Genomic DNA, 17,557 nt, shown 5'->3' with positions numbered 1-17,557 from the left:
AATCCTTCTCCTAGTTTTATACTTTCTTCATGGGAAAGACGTTCAGTAATTGATAATAAGCATCTTCGAGTTTAAACATATCCTTGGACTCCTGTTGCTCACTAGGGCACTTTAGAAGGAAGAGTTTAGATCATCAATTCATTTACAAGGCAAGTTTTATACTGAACAACCAGAGATTAAAGCTCCAGACTAGGTTATGGCAACTCATTTAACAAACAAGGTTTTGAATGTTGATTGCTCATAGGAAAATAAAACCAAAAGGTAAAAGAGACCTGGTTGTGCTAATCCAAGCTTTACATGGTACATCAACAAGCTGATTGATATATAAAATGCAAAACTGAACTGAACCAAAGGTGTTCATAAGACTTGGTTGTGCTAATCCAAGCTTTACATGGTACATCAGCAAGCTGATTGATATATATAAAACACAAAACCAAAAGGTAAAAGAGAACAACCATGAAGCAATACTCAAGTTGTATGATTCTGTAGGAAAAAAACTGTGGTCCTATGGCTATGGTACTCAGTAACGGGAACAAAGTAATTCTTCTCAATTTCTCATAGCCTGACATTAGATAAAAACCACTGCCATTTAGGTTAATTTCTAAAAATAAACTAAAATGCTATGGATGTTCTTAAGTGCAGTGAAGAGTCAAAAGCATGGTTGGAGAAATTACGTAATTATGGCTAGGGTTTGTCAAGGCTTTAAAATATTAAGCTCGAAGTGGTAAAATTGTTGTTAATTTTTTTTTAATTTTTAAAAGCTAAGTAATTTCCATAGATGCATTAGGAACTAGGAATGTAGATACTGAAAACACTGACTCAAATATATAATTTCCTATCTATACAGAAAATGAAGTGGCATTTCTTGCACATTACAAAAATTAGGAAAAGACTAAAAGCAAAGATGTTATCACCTCAATTGTTTGTAGCAGCTATAAGCAATGGCAATTGAGACAACAGCCCAAACTCTCAAACCATGTTGGCATTGCACAGGCTTTGCGTGTGCAACCTCCTTTAGAACCAACCTTTGAAACCTGTTTGTCATTGCTTTTCTTCTTCTCTACTGCTGCCTTCACCTCCCCCTCATTCACAACATGACTCCTTTCATCAATCTTTTTTGGAGAATGAAGGATTCTGGCAACATATGAAGTTCTGGGTGCCCTGGCCACAACTTTTGACCTTGATTTGAGTTCGACTTCGAGAGAAATCTGCCCTATTGGTCTCTATAGGATCTTTTGTGCTTTTCTCTCCGTTGGTTTCATTGTCTACCACTTATACTAATGGGAAAAAAAATTCCATTGAAGAATGTTAAATCCATCAAGGGGAAATCAATCGAGAGAATAATAAACCTGTGGTATTTAAGAGAAAAGAGGAGATTAAACCAATCTGGGTTCAAATTCCTTGATCTCTAGCAGTCACGGGTTGCAGCACAAAGCCGGTGATGCTAGATGGTTGAGGCTTGAGGGTTGCTCAGCGGCGAATAGACAATTGGGCGAAAGAGACGGTGTTGATCTTGAGCTCTGAGCTTGAGCTATGCCCGGTGACCAATGCTCGACCGCTATCACTGACGATGCCGTCGGTGATGGTGGTTGCTTGGGTAGTGAGTCAAAGACTAAGAGAAGAGAGATAGAGGTAAGAGCCTAAGAGGAAAGACGAGACACGAGATGAGCGATGATGGCGTTCAAACTCCGACGAAAGGCTGGTGGTTGGTTAGACAATGAGGGGGTGACTGGTGATGGACCGATGGTGGTTTGTCGGGCGGCAACCGGCGACGGTGAAGGGAGTGGCAGACAAAGGGTTAGGGTTTTCTAGGGTTTTGAGAGGTAAAATGAAAGAGTTTGAAACTTCGAATGTAATGTTCGATTTTGACTTTTATTTTCTTTTGAGAGCTAAAATGAAAGAATTCGAACTAAAGTTATTTTTCATTTTTTTTAAACGTTTATTATATATATATAAATCGGTTCAGATATCTATCGGATCAGATCAGTGTATATCCAAACTCGATCCAATAATTTATTCGGTTAAAAAATAGTATCCGAATTTGATCAAATATTCGATTTAAATTATCTGAATTCGATTCAATTAAACCGAATATCCGATTCAAATTCAGATTTTCAAATACTGTTTATGGGCCTAATTCGGTTGTTTTTTCCTCCACCAGTACCAGCAACAGAAGTCTGGAAGTGAGAAAATGGTGAAGCAGCTTTGCAACACTCATGTCTTGATTATACACGTAACGTATGCTCTTCGTCCCTTCAGAAGAAAGAATGTTACATCTATATGTTTTATTTTCTGCCAAGAGGAGTGAAGTCTGTTGCTTTGTTTCTACTGTAGTCCATTGCTGCTTAATTTTTGTTTGGTGTTTTTTTTTTTTTTCACGTTATTTGTTTTATATTTCTATCAGAATGGCGGTTATTGTCCCATTTACATGCAACCCAAATTATACAGATATGATCTTCAGGAACTTCTCCGTTGGGTGAAATTCAGGATTTTGTACCCTTTGATCGTAGATGATGGGTGCTATTCGTCCACAGAGAAAGAGAAAGGGGGACTGGAGGGGAATAGAGTGGAAAACCCATAGAACAGGATTATTGATAAAAACGAAAATTGGGGTTTACCTTGAAACGTTAGAGAAATTGTTCTTACAGAAGAAAAAACCAGGTTCCTTACGGTTATTGCTCATAGGCTGCATTTAAAGTATGACACGAATATATACATATAACACTGGAGAAATGTGACACCTTTTGGCCCAATGGATGCACTTTGGGTCTCATCCTAACTCTATTACACTATTTGGACGCTAAGCCAATAGTCTGCACCTCTAATGGCTTTAAACATGAATTACATGAAGCAATTACTGGTGAATCATGAAAAATTTTATGGAACACTGCTGTAAAACTGTACGCATTCATGAGATTTTGTTGAGCAGAAACGCTATGGTCATCCCACTGAGATAGGAAGACGTATGAACTGCCTCAAAGTTGCACATGACATTTGAAGGAGTGGCATTGTCATTCTTTCATCTTTGGTTTAAATTTCTTCAAGCGCAAATTTCTTTAGGTATCCTTATGGTTTGAGAAATGGATTAACTATACCCCTATTATTTATTTATTGTGTATTCCTAAGGTTTCTAACAATTGTCATTGTCATGTTGCTTTTGCCCTTATGTTAAATAATTGTTCCAAAGAGTAAATTATGCTTTTGACATTCGTTTTAACACATGGGCGTGGTCTGCGGTAAATCATTTCTTAACATCACATTTGTCGCTGCCCGACTAGAGAAGGAACATCGCCTACAACAGTTACTGCTGCAGCTTCTGATCAACGGTGTGAAGGTGAGAAAGATTGTTTCATGTACGTTTTTTGATGGAAAAAACGCTGTTCAGCCCTGTTTTACATTATTCAAACGAGTTTAACTGTGATGGTGTTAAACCCTAAAACGAGTTTAACTGTAATGGCATTAAACCCTAATTTGGAAGGATGACTTTTGTCTTGTTTCTTTTTCTTACATACAAATTTTTATTTGTTTTGCAGTGGGATTGACGAAAGACAATAGTTGTTTATTGCTTCTCAGAATCTTCCACCAGTGAGGTTTGTATAGAGTACGCTTGATGATTCATCTTTTTCTTACTTGTTTGTTTCTTTAGGCTCAGCTTAGAAGGAATGCAAATACAGATATGTAGAGTGCACAACCTTGTATTTTGTATTATTTTGTATATATTGTACTTTACATATTTGTATTTGTACTCCTTTCAAATTAAGCCTTAGTTCAGTTGTGGGGATCAGTCATAGAGATTTGTGGCTTTTCGTTGCCGTTTTCACACCTCCTCTTGGTTTGGGTAAAATGGCTAGGGTTATGGGGATCAATTCATCAGTGTTTTAGAGGGTTACATGTGGCGCGTTTGGAACCCATGTGTTGCACACATGGGATCCACACGCAAGTAACTCAAACATACATGGCCGATATTGTTCCTAGTGGTGGTTTATTGGTATACACAACACTAGATGTTTGGCGTAATGCCTGAACTGCCAAGGCTGTACTATTGGCATTTTTGCACCATGAACTCATTAGTAGGGTTGATATACTGAAGATATATCAGTCCAAACAACAGTTAAATATGCCGGCAAGGGCTGCAAGGCTGTACTACTGGCATTTGACCTCCTGATCCGGGTGATCTAGTTGTCTCAAGGAAACTACTAGAACAAATAGGAAGAGTAAATAAGTAGAGTAAATCCAATTGTTTATCTTCTTTTTTTGATAAATAATCCACTTTATCTTGTTATTAAAGATGGAATTTTGCTTTAAAAATGAAATTTGCTCCGTACATATCAAGTGAATATAAACAATCATGGAATTTTGCTGTAAAAATGAATTTTGCTCCCTACTAGAACAAATAGGAAGAGGTTGATTCTCAAGGAAACTTATTCCTCTGGAGAACACAATGTCTGGACTTGAAAAACTGAGTGATTAAGCCTACTGTTTTAGATTGATTTAGATAGGCTTGTTTCAGTGTTTTTAGAAGCATAATTAGCTCACACCTTAGTGACATAATTGGCTCAAGGGGAACACCTTGGCCCTTGATGCTCATCCCTAAAAAGCCAAAATGGTTGCAAATAACATTGTGTGCCTAATGACACATGACTGGTCAGTTGGGGAATCTTTATAGTTGGATTTGCTTATTGTAAATTCCATAGTTTGCATCTTATCTGTTACAATTTGCCCAAACAAAAATGAGATCCAAGCTATGGTGTAGGCCTTGGTGTTATTGAATATGGTTTAGGAAATGAACACATTGTGGTGGGTGGGAGAGATATGGAATTGAATATCACCAACTATGGTGTAGGCCTTTTTGTGTAGACACTTTACTATGTTGTTATACACTTTACTATGATTACCTGATAATGGATTTTGTTGAGATAGTTTACTTTATTTCTTGTTTATTATTTTTGTCTTGTTAGGTCTGTTTGGTCTGTTTAAAGTCTTTTTTTATTGCTGTTATAGTGTTATTGTATTTTATTTACAGCAGGGGCACAAGAGTCTTTTTCCCTTTCTTTTTAGTCACCTTATAAATATTAATATAATCTGGCGCTGCCAGAACTATTCTAGTGTTGCCAATCTCTCATCTTCTCTTCATCCTTCTTCCTTCTTCCTCTCTTCCCTTCTCTCTCTTATTTCCAGTCGATCCTATACTGTCAAGATGGTATCTGAGTGGGATTACTGATTGTGAGAGTAGATCGAACAAGACTTCCAATTCGACTTGTTGAATCTAGGCTGAGCGAAAAACTGATCTACGACTGGTACAGTCTTTTTTTTTTCTTTCTCTCTTATCTTTCTTGGTCGTGTACCAAGAAAAAATCAAATGAATCTGGGCTGCTGAATGTTGTCTGATTTTTGTGAGGTTTATACCTCTTTTTTCTTGGATCGTGTGATCTTGTACCTGTGAAAAGGTGACTGTAGGTCACGGATGACTTGTTATCTCCAGTTTTCGGTATGATTACAAGTTTTTAAGGATCTCTCCTGATGGTTAATGTTAACCCGTACAGTTCTGAAATCAGTCTGATCTTGCCTTGTTTTTTCCTGGAAATTGGCGCTGTTTTGTGCTCAGTTTGAGTCCAAACCGAAGTATGTGTGTGGACTGCTTACTTGTGTGGAGCCAAGTGTTTTTTTTTTTTTTTTTTGGTGTAAAGAGGGATCCTAAGTTGAGTGTTGAGACTGAAATCCTTTTTTGACCGTGTCCCTTGAGAATTCTGCTACTTCGGGAGTTTCAGGAAGTCAAAATGGATTGAGTGAGGTGATGGGTATGAGTCTTCCCATGGCTGTAATTCTCTTTGATGGACTAAACTACCTTGAATGGTCTAGGGGAATAAAACTCTACATTACTGTTAAGGGGCAAATAGGATATATTAATGGAAAAGTGAAGGAACCGAAGAATGGAAGTGTTGGATATGATAGGTGGAACCAAGAAAATGGTATGGTGATGTCATGGCTCTTGGTTTCCATGTTGCCACAAGTAAGGAAGACATTCATGTTGGCTAAAACAACTTGTGAAATATGGGAACAAGCAAAATCTACTTATTCAAAGTAATGGCACTATGCCATGATATACCAACTGCAAGCTAAATCCTCTACTTGCATGCAGGGGGAGAGAAGTCTTTCAGTGTACTCCTTAGGTCTGACATCAATATAGAAAGAATTGGATCACTATCAAAATGTGAATTGGAAATGTGATGAAGATGCAAAGGCATACAAGTCACTTGTTTATCAGCAACGAGTATTTGCTTTTCTTTTGGGGTTGAACCATTCATATGAGTCTATTAGAGTGCAGATCTTGGGAAGTAAAGACTTACTATCAGTTTAGGAGGTTTATGCCTTAGTCCAGTCGGAAGAGAGTAGAAGAAGTGTGATGAATTGTGCAGAGGGGGAACCAGTTGCCCTAGTTGTCTGAGGAAGTACATATTCAAATGTCGAAAGCTCCTTTAAGAAGGGTGATTCTCAGAAGAGAGTGGATGACAAGAGTAAACCTTGGTGCACTCACTGTCAGAAGACAAGACACACCAGAGATACATGTTTGGACCTTCATGGGAAACCTAAATGGGCACAGGAATTGAGTAAGACGTCAACAACTGATCAGAGTAAGAAACCAATCCAACAAAATAAAAAAAAATATAACTCAGCTAATGTGGCATCTCAAGTGACTAGTGCCATGGTAACTCAGGAAAGGCACCCTAGTTCTGACCCAAGGAAGAGATTATCAACTCCTTTCATGACCATTTGGAGTTGTATGGTAGGACTCTTCGTCAGATGGATTCTGGTCCTACTCCTTCTACCTCCTTTGCGTCTACATCAATTAACACTGCCATTGCTTTCCATGTGTCATCTTATACATATGATTCCCCTTGGATAATTGATTCTGGAGCCTTAAACCACATGACTGGTAAGTCAAATTTATTTCAAACATATAACCTCCTCTTTGGGAGAGATAAGGTGAGACTGGCTGATGACTCATTCTCCACCATAGCCAACCAAGGAACCATATCTCTCTCACTTGGCCTTACTCTCTCTAATGTGTTGCATGTTCCTAAGTTACCTATAAATTTGCTTTTCATTAGTAGTATTATTCACTCATTGAATTGCTCAATTACTTTCTTTCCTTCTTCATGTGTGTTTTAGGATTTGGCCTCGGGGAAGACGATTGGTAGAGGAAGCATGATGGATGGTCTCTACGTGTTGGAGAATAAAGTTGGTCTTGTGGTTACAGAGTCATTAAGTTTGTCCAGTGAGAGTCAAGCCTACTTATGGCATAGTTGTCTTGGTCATCTTTCTTTTGAGTCATTAAAAGTTATGTTTCCAGAATTATTTAAGTCTTTGTCAGTTAGTAAGTTGCAGTGTCAGACATGTCAATTGAGCAAACATTATAGAAGTTATTTTCCTTTAAGAAATAAAAGATTTGAATTTCCATTTCATAGTCTATTATGATGTTTGGGCCCCTATTACTCTACCTACTGAGGCTGGACATAAGTATTTCATTACTTTGATTGATGATTACTCTAGATGTACTTGGGTTTACCTTATGCGATCTAGAGATGAAGTGCCAAAGGTTGTGAAAGACGTTCAACGCATGATTTTCACTCAGTTCCAAACTGAAATTCATATTTTCCAGTTAGACAATGCAAAAGAGTACTTTCATAGTGATCTCACGGAGTTCTTTGCTTCATGTGGATCTCTTTATCGAGGCTCTTGTGCTAGGACACCCCAACAAAACGGTGTTGCTGAAAGGAAAAATCGTCACCTTCTCGAAGTAGCTTGTGGTTTATTACTCCATATGAATGTTCCGAAACGCTTTTGGATGGATGCTGTTCTGTGTGCTACATATATCAACTTTTGTTTTCTACAGTTCCGTTGTCCCCTATTCCAATGCGTGTTTTTGGGTGTCGTTGCTTTGTTCACGACTTGTCCCCTACTCGTGGTAAATTTGATCCTCGTGCTATTCCTTGTGTTTTTCTTTGCTACACTTTATCTCAAAAGGGTTACCGTTGCTACGATCCCACCACACACAAGTACTATGTCTCCATAGATGTATCCCTCTTTGAGAGTCAACCTTTCTTCTCGGTTTCTCCTTAGGGGGAGAGTAGGGTTGAGGAGAAACACACCTAGTCTCAGATTCAATTACCTCATCTTCCTGATCCTCCTCCATTTCGTGTCTTTCTTTGCCACCACAAGAGCTAGCAGAGTTCAAGAATTGTGGAACCGGAAGCTGTGCAACCAACATCATTGAATCCTCTAGAGGGAGATCCTCCTCATCAGCTAGGTACATTTGTTCCCATTGATATGCCTGAACCTCTTAATATTGATCCCCCTGTCATTAATGATCTTGATGTTCCTATTGCTAAGAGAAGGGGTGTTAGATCTTGTGCTACTAATCATCTTATCTCTCACTTTGTGTCCTATGACCATATTTGACCTTCATATTGTGCATTCCTCTCTTCCGTTGACAGTGTTTCTATTCCTAAGAATGTGACAGAAGCTTTATACAAACCTGAGTGGACAAATACAATGAAGGAATAAATTGATGCATTGCACAAAAATGGCACTTGGGAGTTAGTGGATATTCCCAAAGGGAAGGAACTAGTGGGATGCAAGTGGGTGTTCACAGTGAAGCATAAGGTTAATGGAATTGTTGAAAGGTACAATGCCAGATTGGTGGCAAAAGGTTATACATAGGTAATATGGAGTAGACTATGTGGAGACATTTGCTCCAGTAAGCCAAGATGAACTCTATCAGGATTCTTGTTTCATTAGCAGCTAATCTTGACTGGGAACTTCACCAGCTGGATGTTAAAAATGTTTTTCTGAATGGTGACTTAGAGGAGGAAGTGTACATGACTCAACCTCTAGGTTTTTGTGACAAAGGCAGTGAGCAGAAGGTGTGCAGGTTAAAAAAAATCATTATATGGGTTGAAACAATCACCTTGGGCCTGGTTTAGTAAGTTCCATTTAGCAGTTCACCAGATGGGGTTCAAACAATACTAGTCAGACCACACTCTGTTTGTGAAGAAAGGTAAAGGGAAAATTGTAGCTTTAATTGTGTTTGTGGATGACATAGTGATCACAGGAGACTGGAAGATTGAAATATAGAAATTGAAGAAATTCTTAGCCACTCAATTTGAGGTGAAAGATCTAGGACTCTTACGTTATTTCCTTGGGAGTGAAGTTGCTGTTTTCAAAAGGGCATCTTTATTTCCCAATGGAAATATGTACTAGATTTACTAGAGGATACAGACAAGCTAGGGTTGAAGCCAATTGACTCACCAATTGAACCTAACCATCAATTATAGTCAAGGGGAGTTATTGAAAGATGTGAAAAGTTCTGGAGACTTGTAGGGAGACTCTTATATTTGTCTATGACTAGGCCTGATATTGCTTATGTAGTGGGTGTCCTTAGTCAGTTCATGCACAACCCTAGGATAACTCACTTTGAAACTACAGAGAGGATCCTTAGATACCTCAAGAAGTTTCCAGGAGCCGGTTTGCTGTTCCAAAAACATGGGCATTTGAAGTTGGAAGTGTACTCTGGTGCTGATTGGGCAAGGGCAGTCGATGATCGAAAGTCTATCAGTGGGTATTGTACCTTTGTAGGAGGAAACTTGGTCACCTGGAGAAGTAAGAAGCAAAATGTGGTGGCTAGATCCAGTGCTGAAGCAGAATACATAGCTATGTCTCATGGAGTTGCTAAAATCATGTGGATAAGAAACCTATTAGGTGAATTGGGTTTTGCAGTTAACAATCCTATGTCACTCTATTGTGACAATAAAGCTGCTATGAACATTGCTGCTAATCCAGTCCTCCATGATATGATGAAACACATTGAAGTGGACAAGCATTTTATTAGAGAAAAACTTGTGAGTGGAGAAGTGTGCACTCAATATGTCAACTCAAAAGAACAACTTGCGGACATCTTTACCAAGGGCTTTCATCATGTGCAACATAATGATTTGTGTGACAAGTTGGGCATGATTGACATCTATGCTCCAACTTGAGGGGGAGTTTGAGATAGTTTACTTTATTTTTTATTTGTTATTTTTGTCTTGTCAGGGTCAGTTTGGTCTGTTTAAAGTCTATTTTTATTGCTGTTATTGTACTTTATTTATGATAGGGGCACAAGGGTCTTTTTCCCTTTCCTTTTAGTTGCCTTATAAATATTAATATAATTTGGCACCGCCAGAACTATTCTAGTGTTGCCAATCTCTCTTCTTCTCTTCTAATTTCTCCTTTCTTCCTCTCTTCCCTTTTGTCTCTTATTTCCAGTCAATTCTATACTGTCAAGAGATTTCAAGCATGTTGTGTCGTTAAACACTTTACTATGAGTACCTGCTAATGGATTTCAAGCATACTTTCTGAGAAAATTAAACATTATATGGAACTTGACTTGTCAGAGCATATGAAGCTTGTATTGTTCTCTTATCAGAGCATATGGAATCCTAAGTATGAAAACTTCACACATTTATCTCCATAGGTGCATAAAAATCAAACAAAAAGGGTCTTACGAATGCTGTTTGCATATAGAAATCCACATATGGAAAATTAATTCCTCTAAGGATGTAGTTAACATTACAAGGAAATCCACATACTTGTTTAAGCTTTGTTGACAACTGGTCTGTTTAAGCCGGAATATAATTATTTAGCTTTCTTTTTCAATGGTTGAATCCTTGTTTAAGCTTTGTTGATAGCTGATCTGTTTAAGCTGGAATATAAGTATTTAGCTTTCTTTTTCAATGGCTGAATTTGTTGTTTCCATCATGTAGGTAATGGATGGAGGCAGATACTTGTTCATTGTCAATGGTGAGATGGGATTTGTGGATAACATTAACAGTGACCAGATATGCCACCTAGACATCGTGGATGACTTCTGCAAAGTAGGTGGGATACCTCCTGGGAGTTTGGTGACTATCAACTATAAGATACCAGGATGGGAATTAGAAGATCAAATAGGGTTGTTGGGTTGTGAGAATGACATGTTGGTTATGTTTTCCATTCATGGTGATTTGCATGAAATTGTATTCTATGTTACATATACTGAGGCTAAATGTGTAGATGACATGTGTAGTATACAAAATGTAGAGGTTGGTGACCATGGAAAAGGAAAGGGTAAAATCGAAGATGATGATGATTGTTGTGTTGTGGAATATGTTTTAGATGATGATGTTCAATGGGATGGTTTTGAAGGGAGTGTAGCTGATAAAGAGCAAGACTATGGTGATGGTAATGGATTGGAAGCAAAGGGTGATGTAGCTGATGAAGAACAATATTTTGATGAGGGATTTGAAGGTGAGGGTGATGGGTTGGTTCATGATGATGTTGCAAGTGGGGATGCTGAGGGTGTGGTAGATGGGGGTGATGGTGAGGTTGTACAAGGTGGTGGTGATGGTGGTACATTAGTGAATGAAGAAGAGAACAGAGTTGGGAATGAGGCTACAACTGATTATCAGATTATAAGCCAGTGACTATGGCAGTCCAAGTGAAGGGGAATTTGGTTTGAGAAGGAGCAAGGGCAGTAGACAAAGTCCACTTGAATTTGACTTTTTTAAGCCAAAAATCCTAGTGGGAATGGAATTTGCAACTATAAAGGATTTTAGGCAAGCTTTGTGATAAAACTCAAGTTAGATGTTTGTATATGTTCAGATCAAAAGAAAGAGAAGGAAAAGAGAGAGAGAGAAGGAGAAGGAGAAAGAGAAGAAAAAGAAGGAGAAAAGTCACAACTGAACTAGAGAGAAAAATCTCAAAATCTCTAGTCGGCCCTTCTTTTATTTATACTCTTCTAAGATATACAAGGATTACCATTGTACCCTCACTTAAGTGAGGGCCACATCAGTAGAGCAATACATATATAACTAAACATAAAAGGACTGTACTACCCTTGTACAACCGACTTTAACACTCCCCCTCAAGCCGGTGAGTATATGTCATATAGTCCCAGCTTGTTACATATGTAGTCTACTCTTCCTTGATTCAACCCTTTGGTAAACAGATCTGCCCATTGATTTCCTGTGTTCACATATGCTGTACTTATCACTCCACTAAGCATCTTCTCACGTACAAAGTGGCAATCCACTTCTACGTGCTTTGTCCTTTCGTGAAACACTGAATTAGAGGAGATATGAACTGCAACTTGGTTATCACAGTATAACTTCATAGGAGTGTCAATCGAGTATCCCATCTCCTCTAGTAGATGCTTCAACCACACCAGTTCGCATCTTGTGTGAGCTATAGCCCTATATTCAGCCTCTGCATTACTTCTTTCTACCACTGTCTGCTTCTTACTCTTCCATGTCACTATGTTCCCACCAAGAAAAGTACAATACCCTGTAGTGGACCTCCTGTCAGATATGGACCTGGCCCAATCAACATCTGCGTATCCCTCTATCTCAAGACTTCCTCCACTCTTATACAACAAACCACGACCTGGAGCACCCTTCAAATACCTCACAATCCTTAGGATTGCCTCCCAATGTGGGTTCTCGGATTCTACATAAATTGACTCACTACACTGACCGCAAATGAGATATTAGGTTGAGTGATGGCTAGGTAATTAAGCTTACCTACTAGCCTTCTGTACCTTCCTGGATCTTCAAACTCCTCATCTATATCACTACCCAATCTAGCATTCAGTTCCATAGGTGTTTCAGCTGGTTTGGCACCCAACAACCCTGTTTCCTCTAGCAAATCAAGAACATATTTCCTCTGGCACAGATTAATACCATTCTTGGACCTTGCAACCTCTATCCCTAGGAAGTATCTTAATTTTCCAAGATCCTTTGTCTGGAAGTGATCATGCAAGTAAGTCTTCAACCTGTCAATTCTTGGTCTGTCACTGCCTGTGATAACAATGCCATCTACATATGCAACCAAGAGAATCTTCCCAGCATTTGATTCATAGCTGAATACGGAATGATCAACCTGACATGGTTTCATTCCAAACTTCTTCACCACTTCACTAAATCTCCCAAACCATGCACAGGGAGATTGTTTAATTCCATAAATAGTCTTTTTATGTCTATAGACCTTCTCACCCTCCTTCTGAGCAACAAACCCTGGTGGTTGCTCCATGTACACCTCCTCAAGAAAATCACCATGTAAAAAGGCATTCTTGATGTTGAGTTGAAACAAGGGCCAATCAAACATAGCAACAAGAGAAATTAGAACACGAACTGACCCAATTTTGGCAATCGGAGAGAAGGTGTCTGTGTAATCAATACCATGCTATGAATAACTTTTGGCAACTAACTGGGCTTTCAACCGTTCAACACTTCCATTAGGTAAGTATTTAACCGTGTACACTCACTTACAGCTGACCACATGCTTACCGGGAGGAAGAGTAGTGAGGCCCCACATATGAGTATGAGTCAGGGTCGAGAGTTCGTCCATTGCTTGGTGCCACCCTGGAGAATTGAGGGCTTCTTGGACATCCTTGGGAACAGAGATAGAGGATAACATAAACAAACTGTCGATGGGAATCCGGAATGTGAGATACGGAAACAAAATTGGAAATGGAATGGAGAGTGCAACTGCTTTTAACTTTCCGCAAAGCAATAGGAAGATCAAGGTCAGAACTTGGAGTTGGGGCTGGGGTGGGATCAACTGCAGGATCTGTCGACAGTGACGAAGCTAGGGGAGGAGCTGATGCCTGACGATGTGTATACACTTGCCGGATAGGTGGTTCTCTCTCAGGTAGCTGCACTAGAGGCAAAGACTGGGTCACAACCGGAACAAGAGGAATGAGATCCTCAACAGGAATTGGAAGAGGGGGTGATGGCAACAGAGGAGAAATATCCAACCTGGAGAAGAAAGGAACAAACTCAAAAATCTGGTCACATCCAACAGAGGAGAAGTTTCTGAGGGGGTGATGACATAGTGGAACTCTCTATGGGTCCAACTGAAATCCTCCGAAGATGAGCAAACACTTCCTCAAGAGAGGGAAGAGTAGATCCACCTAATATATTTTCAGCCCTACTAAAAATCTGTCACATCCAACTGCTCTCGTTGTTGTTACTGAATTTTGACATCAGGTGTAAGAGGATGATAAACATTCAACTCATTTCGTAAGTTTCTCATACTGGCATAATAGTCCTCAAGACTCTGATTCCCTTGTTGCAAATTCAAGTACTCTTGGTATAGTTGGTAAACCCTAGTAGTGTGTTCTTGTCCAGAATATAGTTTCCTTGCATGATCCCGGACTTCCTTGTTTGTATCTAAAAACATGAAGTTCACACTAATTTTGGACTCCATGCTGTTCCATAGCCAAGTCATAATTTGAGCATCCTCCTGCTCCCATTCATCATATCCCGGAGAATCAATTGAAGGTTTATCTTCCCTCACATGTTTCACTTTCTTTTTGGCTTTCAGGAAAACTTCAATAGACTTAGCCCAAGGGACCTAATTCTCACCATTCAGTTTTATAGAGGTCATCTACACATTCAGATAATTAGAAGGCGCCACCACACTTGATTTGTATTCACTACTGTCTCCCATGACTGCACAAAAAAACAGTGGGAGGTTGTACCACTAAATTGTTACTCTACTGCCCTAATAAATCACCACACTCCACACGAATCACTGAACACCACTAGAGTTCCTAGTACTAGGTTTCAGCAGCAACACTCACAACTATTCACCACTATTTCAACAATAATATTCACAACTGTTCACCACTTTTAGCAACAACATTACTGTTGCCATTTACTGTCAGCACTAGAAACCCTAACAACACACTTCACGAACAATATTTTCAGTTCTGCAACTTATAAAAGAAACTTTCTACATACCACAACTTAGTTCGAAGATCATGTACTTGTCGAGTAGAGAGTACCAAGTCTGCACTGTCACCATCACAAAACCAGCCTTCTTTGAATTGCGAGTAGAGGGTTTTCTACCAACCACACAAAACCACAATGACTACACTCATTGGAGGCATGGAAACCCCCCAAAGGAGAAAATGACTAGTCCTTTTCTTCATTTGTGGAAAACTCTCTAAATATCAATGAGAATTCTGCAAAACCCTAGAGAGGAATGCACAGAACAGAGAGAAAAGGAGGCAATTGATCTGAACTGATTATCGTGGCTCTGATACCATGATAAAGCTCAGATTAGATGTTCATATATGTTCAGATCAGAAGAAAGAGAAGGAAAAGAGAGAGAGAAGGAGAAGGAGAAGGAGAAAGAGAAGAAAAAGACGGAGAAAAATCACAACTGAATTAGAGAGAAAAATCTTCTAAGATATACAAGGATTACCATTGTGCCCTTACTTAGGTGAGGGCCACATCAGCAGAGCAATACATATATAACTAAACATAAAAGGACTGTACGACCCTTGTACAGCCGACTCTAACAATTTGCAACAATATTATGTGGTAGAAGGTGTTGAGATCCGAAGAAAGAAGAATGAGAAGTGCAGGTTTACTGGTGTTTGTTCTAACAATGAATGTAACTGGAGGATACATGCATCCCTCAGTCATGATGGGGGTAGCTTCATTGGGAAGACTCTCAATGACACACACATACTTGTCTGAGGGTGACAACAAAAAGGGAGGCAACTAGTACCTGGCTGTCCACCAAGATTGAGGGGTTTTTAAGGGCTGATCCTAGCATGTCAGTCCATGTCCTTATTATGTGGTAGAAGGTGTTGAGATCCGAAGAAAGAAGAATGAGAAGTGCAGGTTTACTGGTGTTTGTTCTAACAATGAATGTAACTGGAGGATACATGCATCCCTCAGTCATGATGGGGGTAGCTTCATTGTGAAGACTCTCAATGACACACACATACTTGTCTGAGGGTGACAACAAAAAGGGAGGCAACTAGTACCTGGCTGTCCACCAAGATTGAGGGGTTTTTAAGGGCTGATCCTAGCATGTCAGTCCATGTCCTTATATCTGAGATCAGACGACTCTATGGAATAGAAGCTTCGTGGAGGAAAATACACAGAGCTCAACTAAAAGCCATTGATAGGACCAGAGGATCTTTGGTTGAATCATATGCAAGGCCGTCCCAATATTGCACAACTTTATTGATAAGAAACTCCAGATCTGTTGTTAAGCTACGTGCTCCATTGCCCATAACAGATGGCACGCTTGGCATCTTTAAGAGAGTTTTCATATGCCTTGCAGGACCAAAGAATAGTTTCTTGGAGGGTTGTAGGAAAAATGTTGGATTAGATGTTTGCCATACTAAGACTAGTGCAATAGGAGGAGTAATACTCTTTGTTGTAGGCCTTTGTGGGAATAATGGCATATTCCCTATTGCTTATTCTGTTGTAGAGGCCGAGAACAAGGAAAGCTGGTTGTGGTTCTTGAATGAGTTGAAAGATGCTTTGGGTATTGATGACCCACACAGATGGACTTTTATGTCAGATAGAAAGAAGGTGTGTATATTAAAAATTGATTGTATTTGTTGTTTGATTGGATTGTGTATACATTTAGCATTAACAAACCCATTGGTTATTGGCAAGGTATAGTTGATGGTGTTTCGGTTTGCATGCCTAGTACAAACCATCGCTTCTGCTTGTGGCACTTGTACAACAACTTCAAGAAAACATTTAAGGGAATGGCATTGAAGGGTGCTGTTTGGGCTTCTGGGAAATCTTACACATAGTTTGATTTTAACCACTATATGGCAGTTGTTAAGAGATGCTCTAAAGATGTATATGACTGGCTTTGTAGAGTCTCCCCCGACACATGGTCCATACATGGGTTTGAGGTTTGATCCCATAGTTAAGTCGGATGACATAACAAACAATTGGACCGAGTCATTTAACTCATGGATTGGGGAGGCTAGAACAATGCCAGTTGTTGAAATGTTGAAGGATATGAGAAAAAGGTGGATGTATAAGATCTTTGAGAGGTATGAGATTGCCAAAGCACACGAGGCTGAGCTAATGCCAAATGTGCAGTCAGTCATTGATAGAAGGAGGAGGGAAGCTAGGTAATGTCTAATTAGAAAACATATTCATTAATTCCCCTTTTACTTGTATTTTCTTGATTAATTTACTATACATGATCATTATTGTATAATGTACTTGTAGGTCAATTAGGATTTTTCCCCTGTGCTCATGCACTTGCAGTGCTGACTTATAAAAAGGGCAGAGTGGAGGAATTGTGTGACAAAGCTTTTCACAAGGCCACAAATGTGAGGGTATATAGCCACTTTGTGCATGCTCTACGTGGACAGAAATATTGGGCATATGTTGATCACCATTCGGTTAGATCTCCAATCAGCAGAAGAAGAGAAGAAGATGAAGTAGGACCATTCTATCGTGTCCCACTAAAGCGTAAGACTGTTAGGTGTTCAATCTGTAATGGATATGGGCACAATAGGAGGAACTGTCGTGCTGCTCCCCCCAGTACCAGCTATAGAACTGCAGAGGTAATCTTCTCTAAGCAGCAGCAAACAAGAACAGTTTCAAATTGGGGAGTGACCACTGAAATTAAGTGTTTATATGTTAGTTTCCTTATTCAAAGAAAAAGTTTAGTGATCACTCCCTAGAAACCTGAATACGATGGTTAGTGA

At 39.3% G+C, this 17,557-nt stretch overlaps 1 protein-coding gene across 14 annotated transcripts in view; it reads left to right on the top strand.

Moving 5' to 3' along the window:
- The first annotated feature begins 2,101 nt into the window (after positions 1-2,101).
- Positions 2,102-17,557, top strand: part of LOC148875914 (uncharacterized) — a 34,574-nt gene continuing 19,118 nt past the window's right edge. For 2 of the 14 annotated variants that reach the window (XR_016104373.1, XM_088961564.1), the window contains exons 1-4: positions 2,102-2,238; positions 3,284-3,334; positions 3,534-3,590; positions 10,803-10,917. Coding sequence is in view for 3 of the 14 variants with exons in the window: in XM_088961564.1 (XP_088817690.1) it covers positions 10,806-10,917 (112 nt within the window). In the remaining 11 variants the exon portion in view is untranslated. Of the gene's footprint in view, positions 2,239-2,362; positions 3,061-3,194; positions 3,335-3,533; positions 3,591-10,802; positions 10,918-16,806; positions 16,973-17,072; positions 17,414-17,557 lie in introns of those variants that run through there. The other 12 variants (XR_016104372.1, XR_016104380.1, XR_016104376.1 and 9 more) reach the window with 12 other exon arrangements.

This window comes from Nelumbo lutea, chromosome 1, assembly GCF_056320005.1.
Source record: "Nelumbo lutea isolate HS-2025 chromosome 1, American lotus-T2T, whole genome shotgun sequence".
Classification (NCBI taxonomy): domain Eukaryota; kingdom Viridiplantae; phylum Streptophyta; class Magnoliopsida; order Proteales; family Nelumbonaceae; genus Nelumbo; species Nelumbo lutea.
The sequence above is the reverse complement of the archived record's forward strand: the minus strand, read 5'-3'. Positions and strand labels throughout refer to the sequence as shown.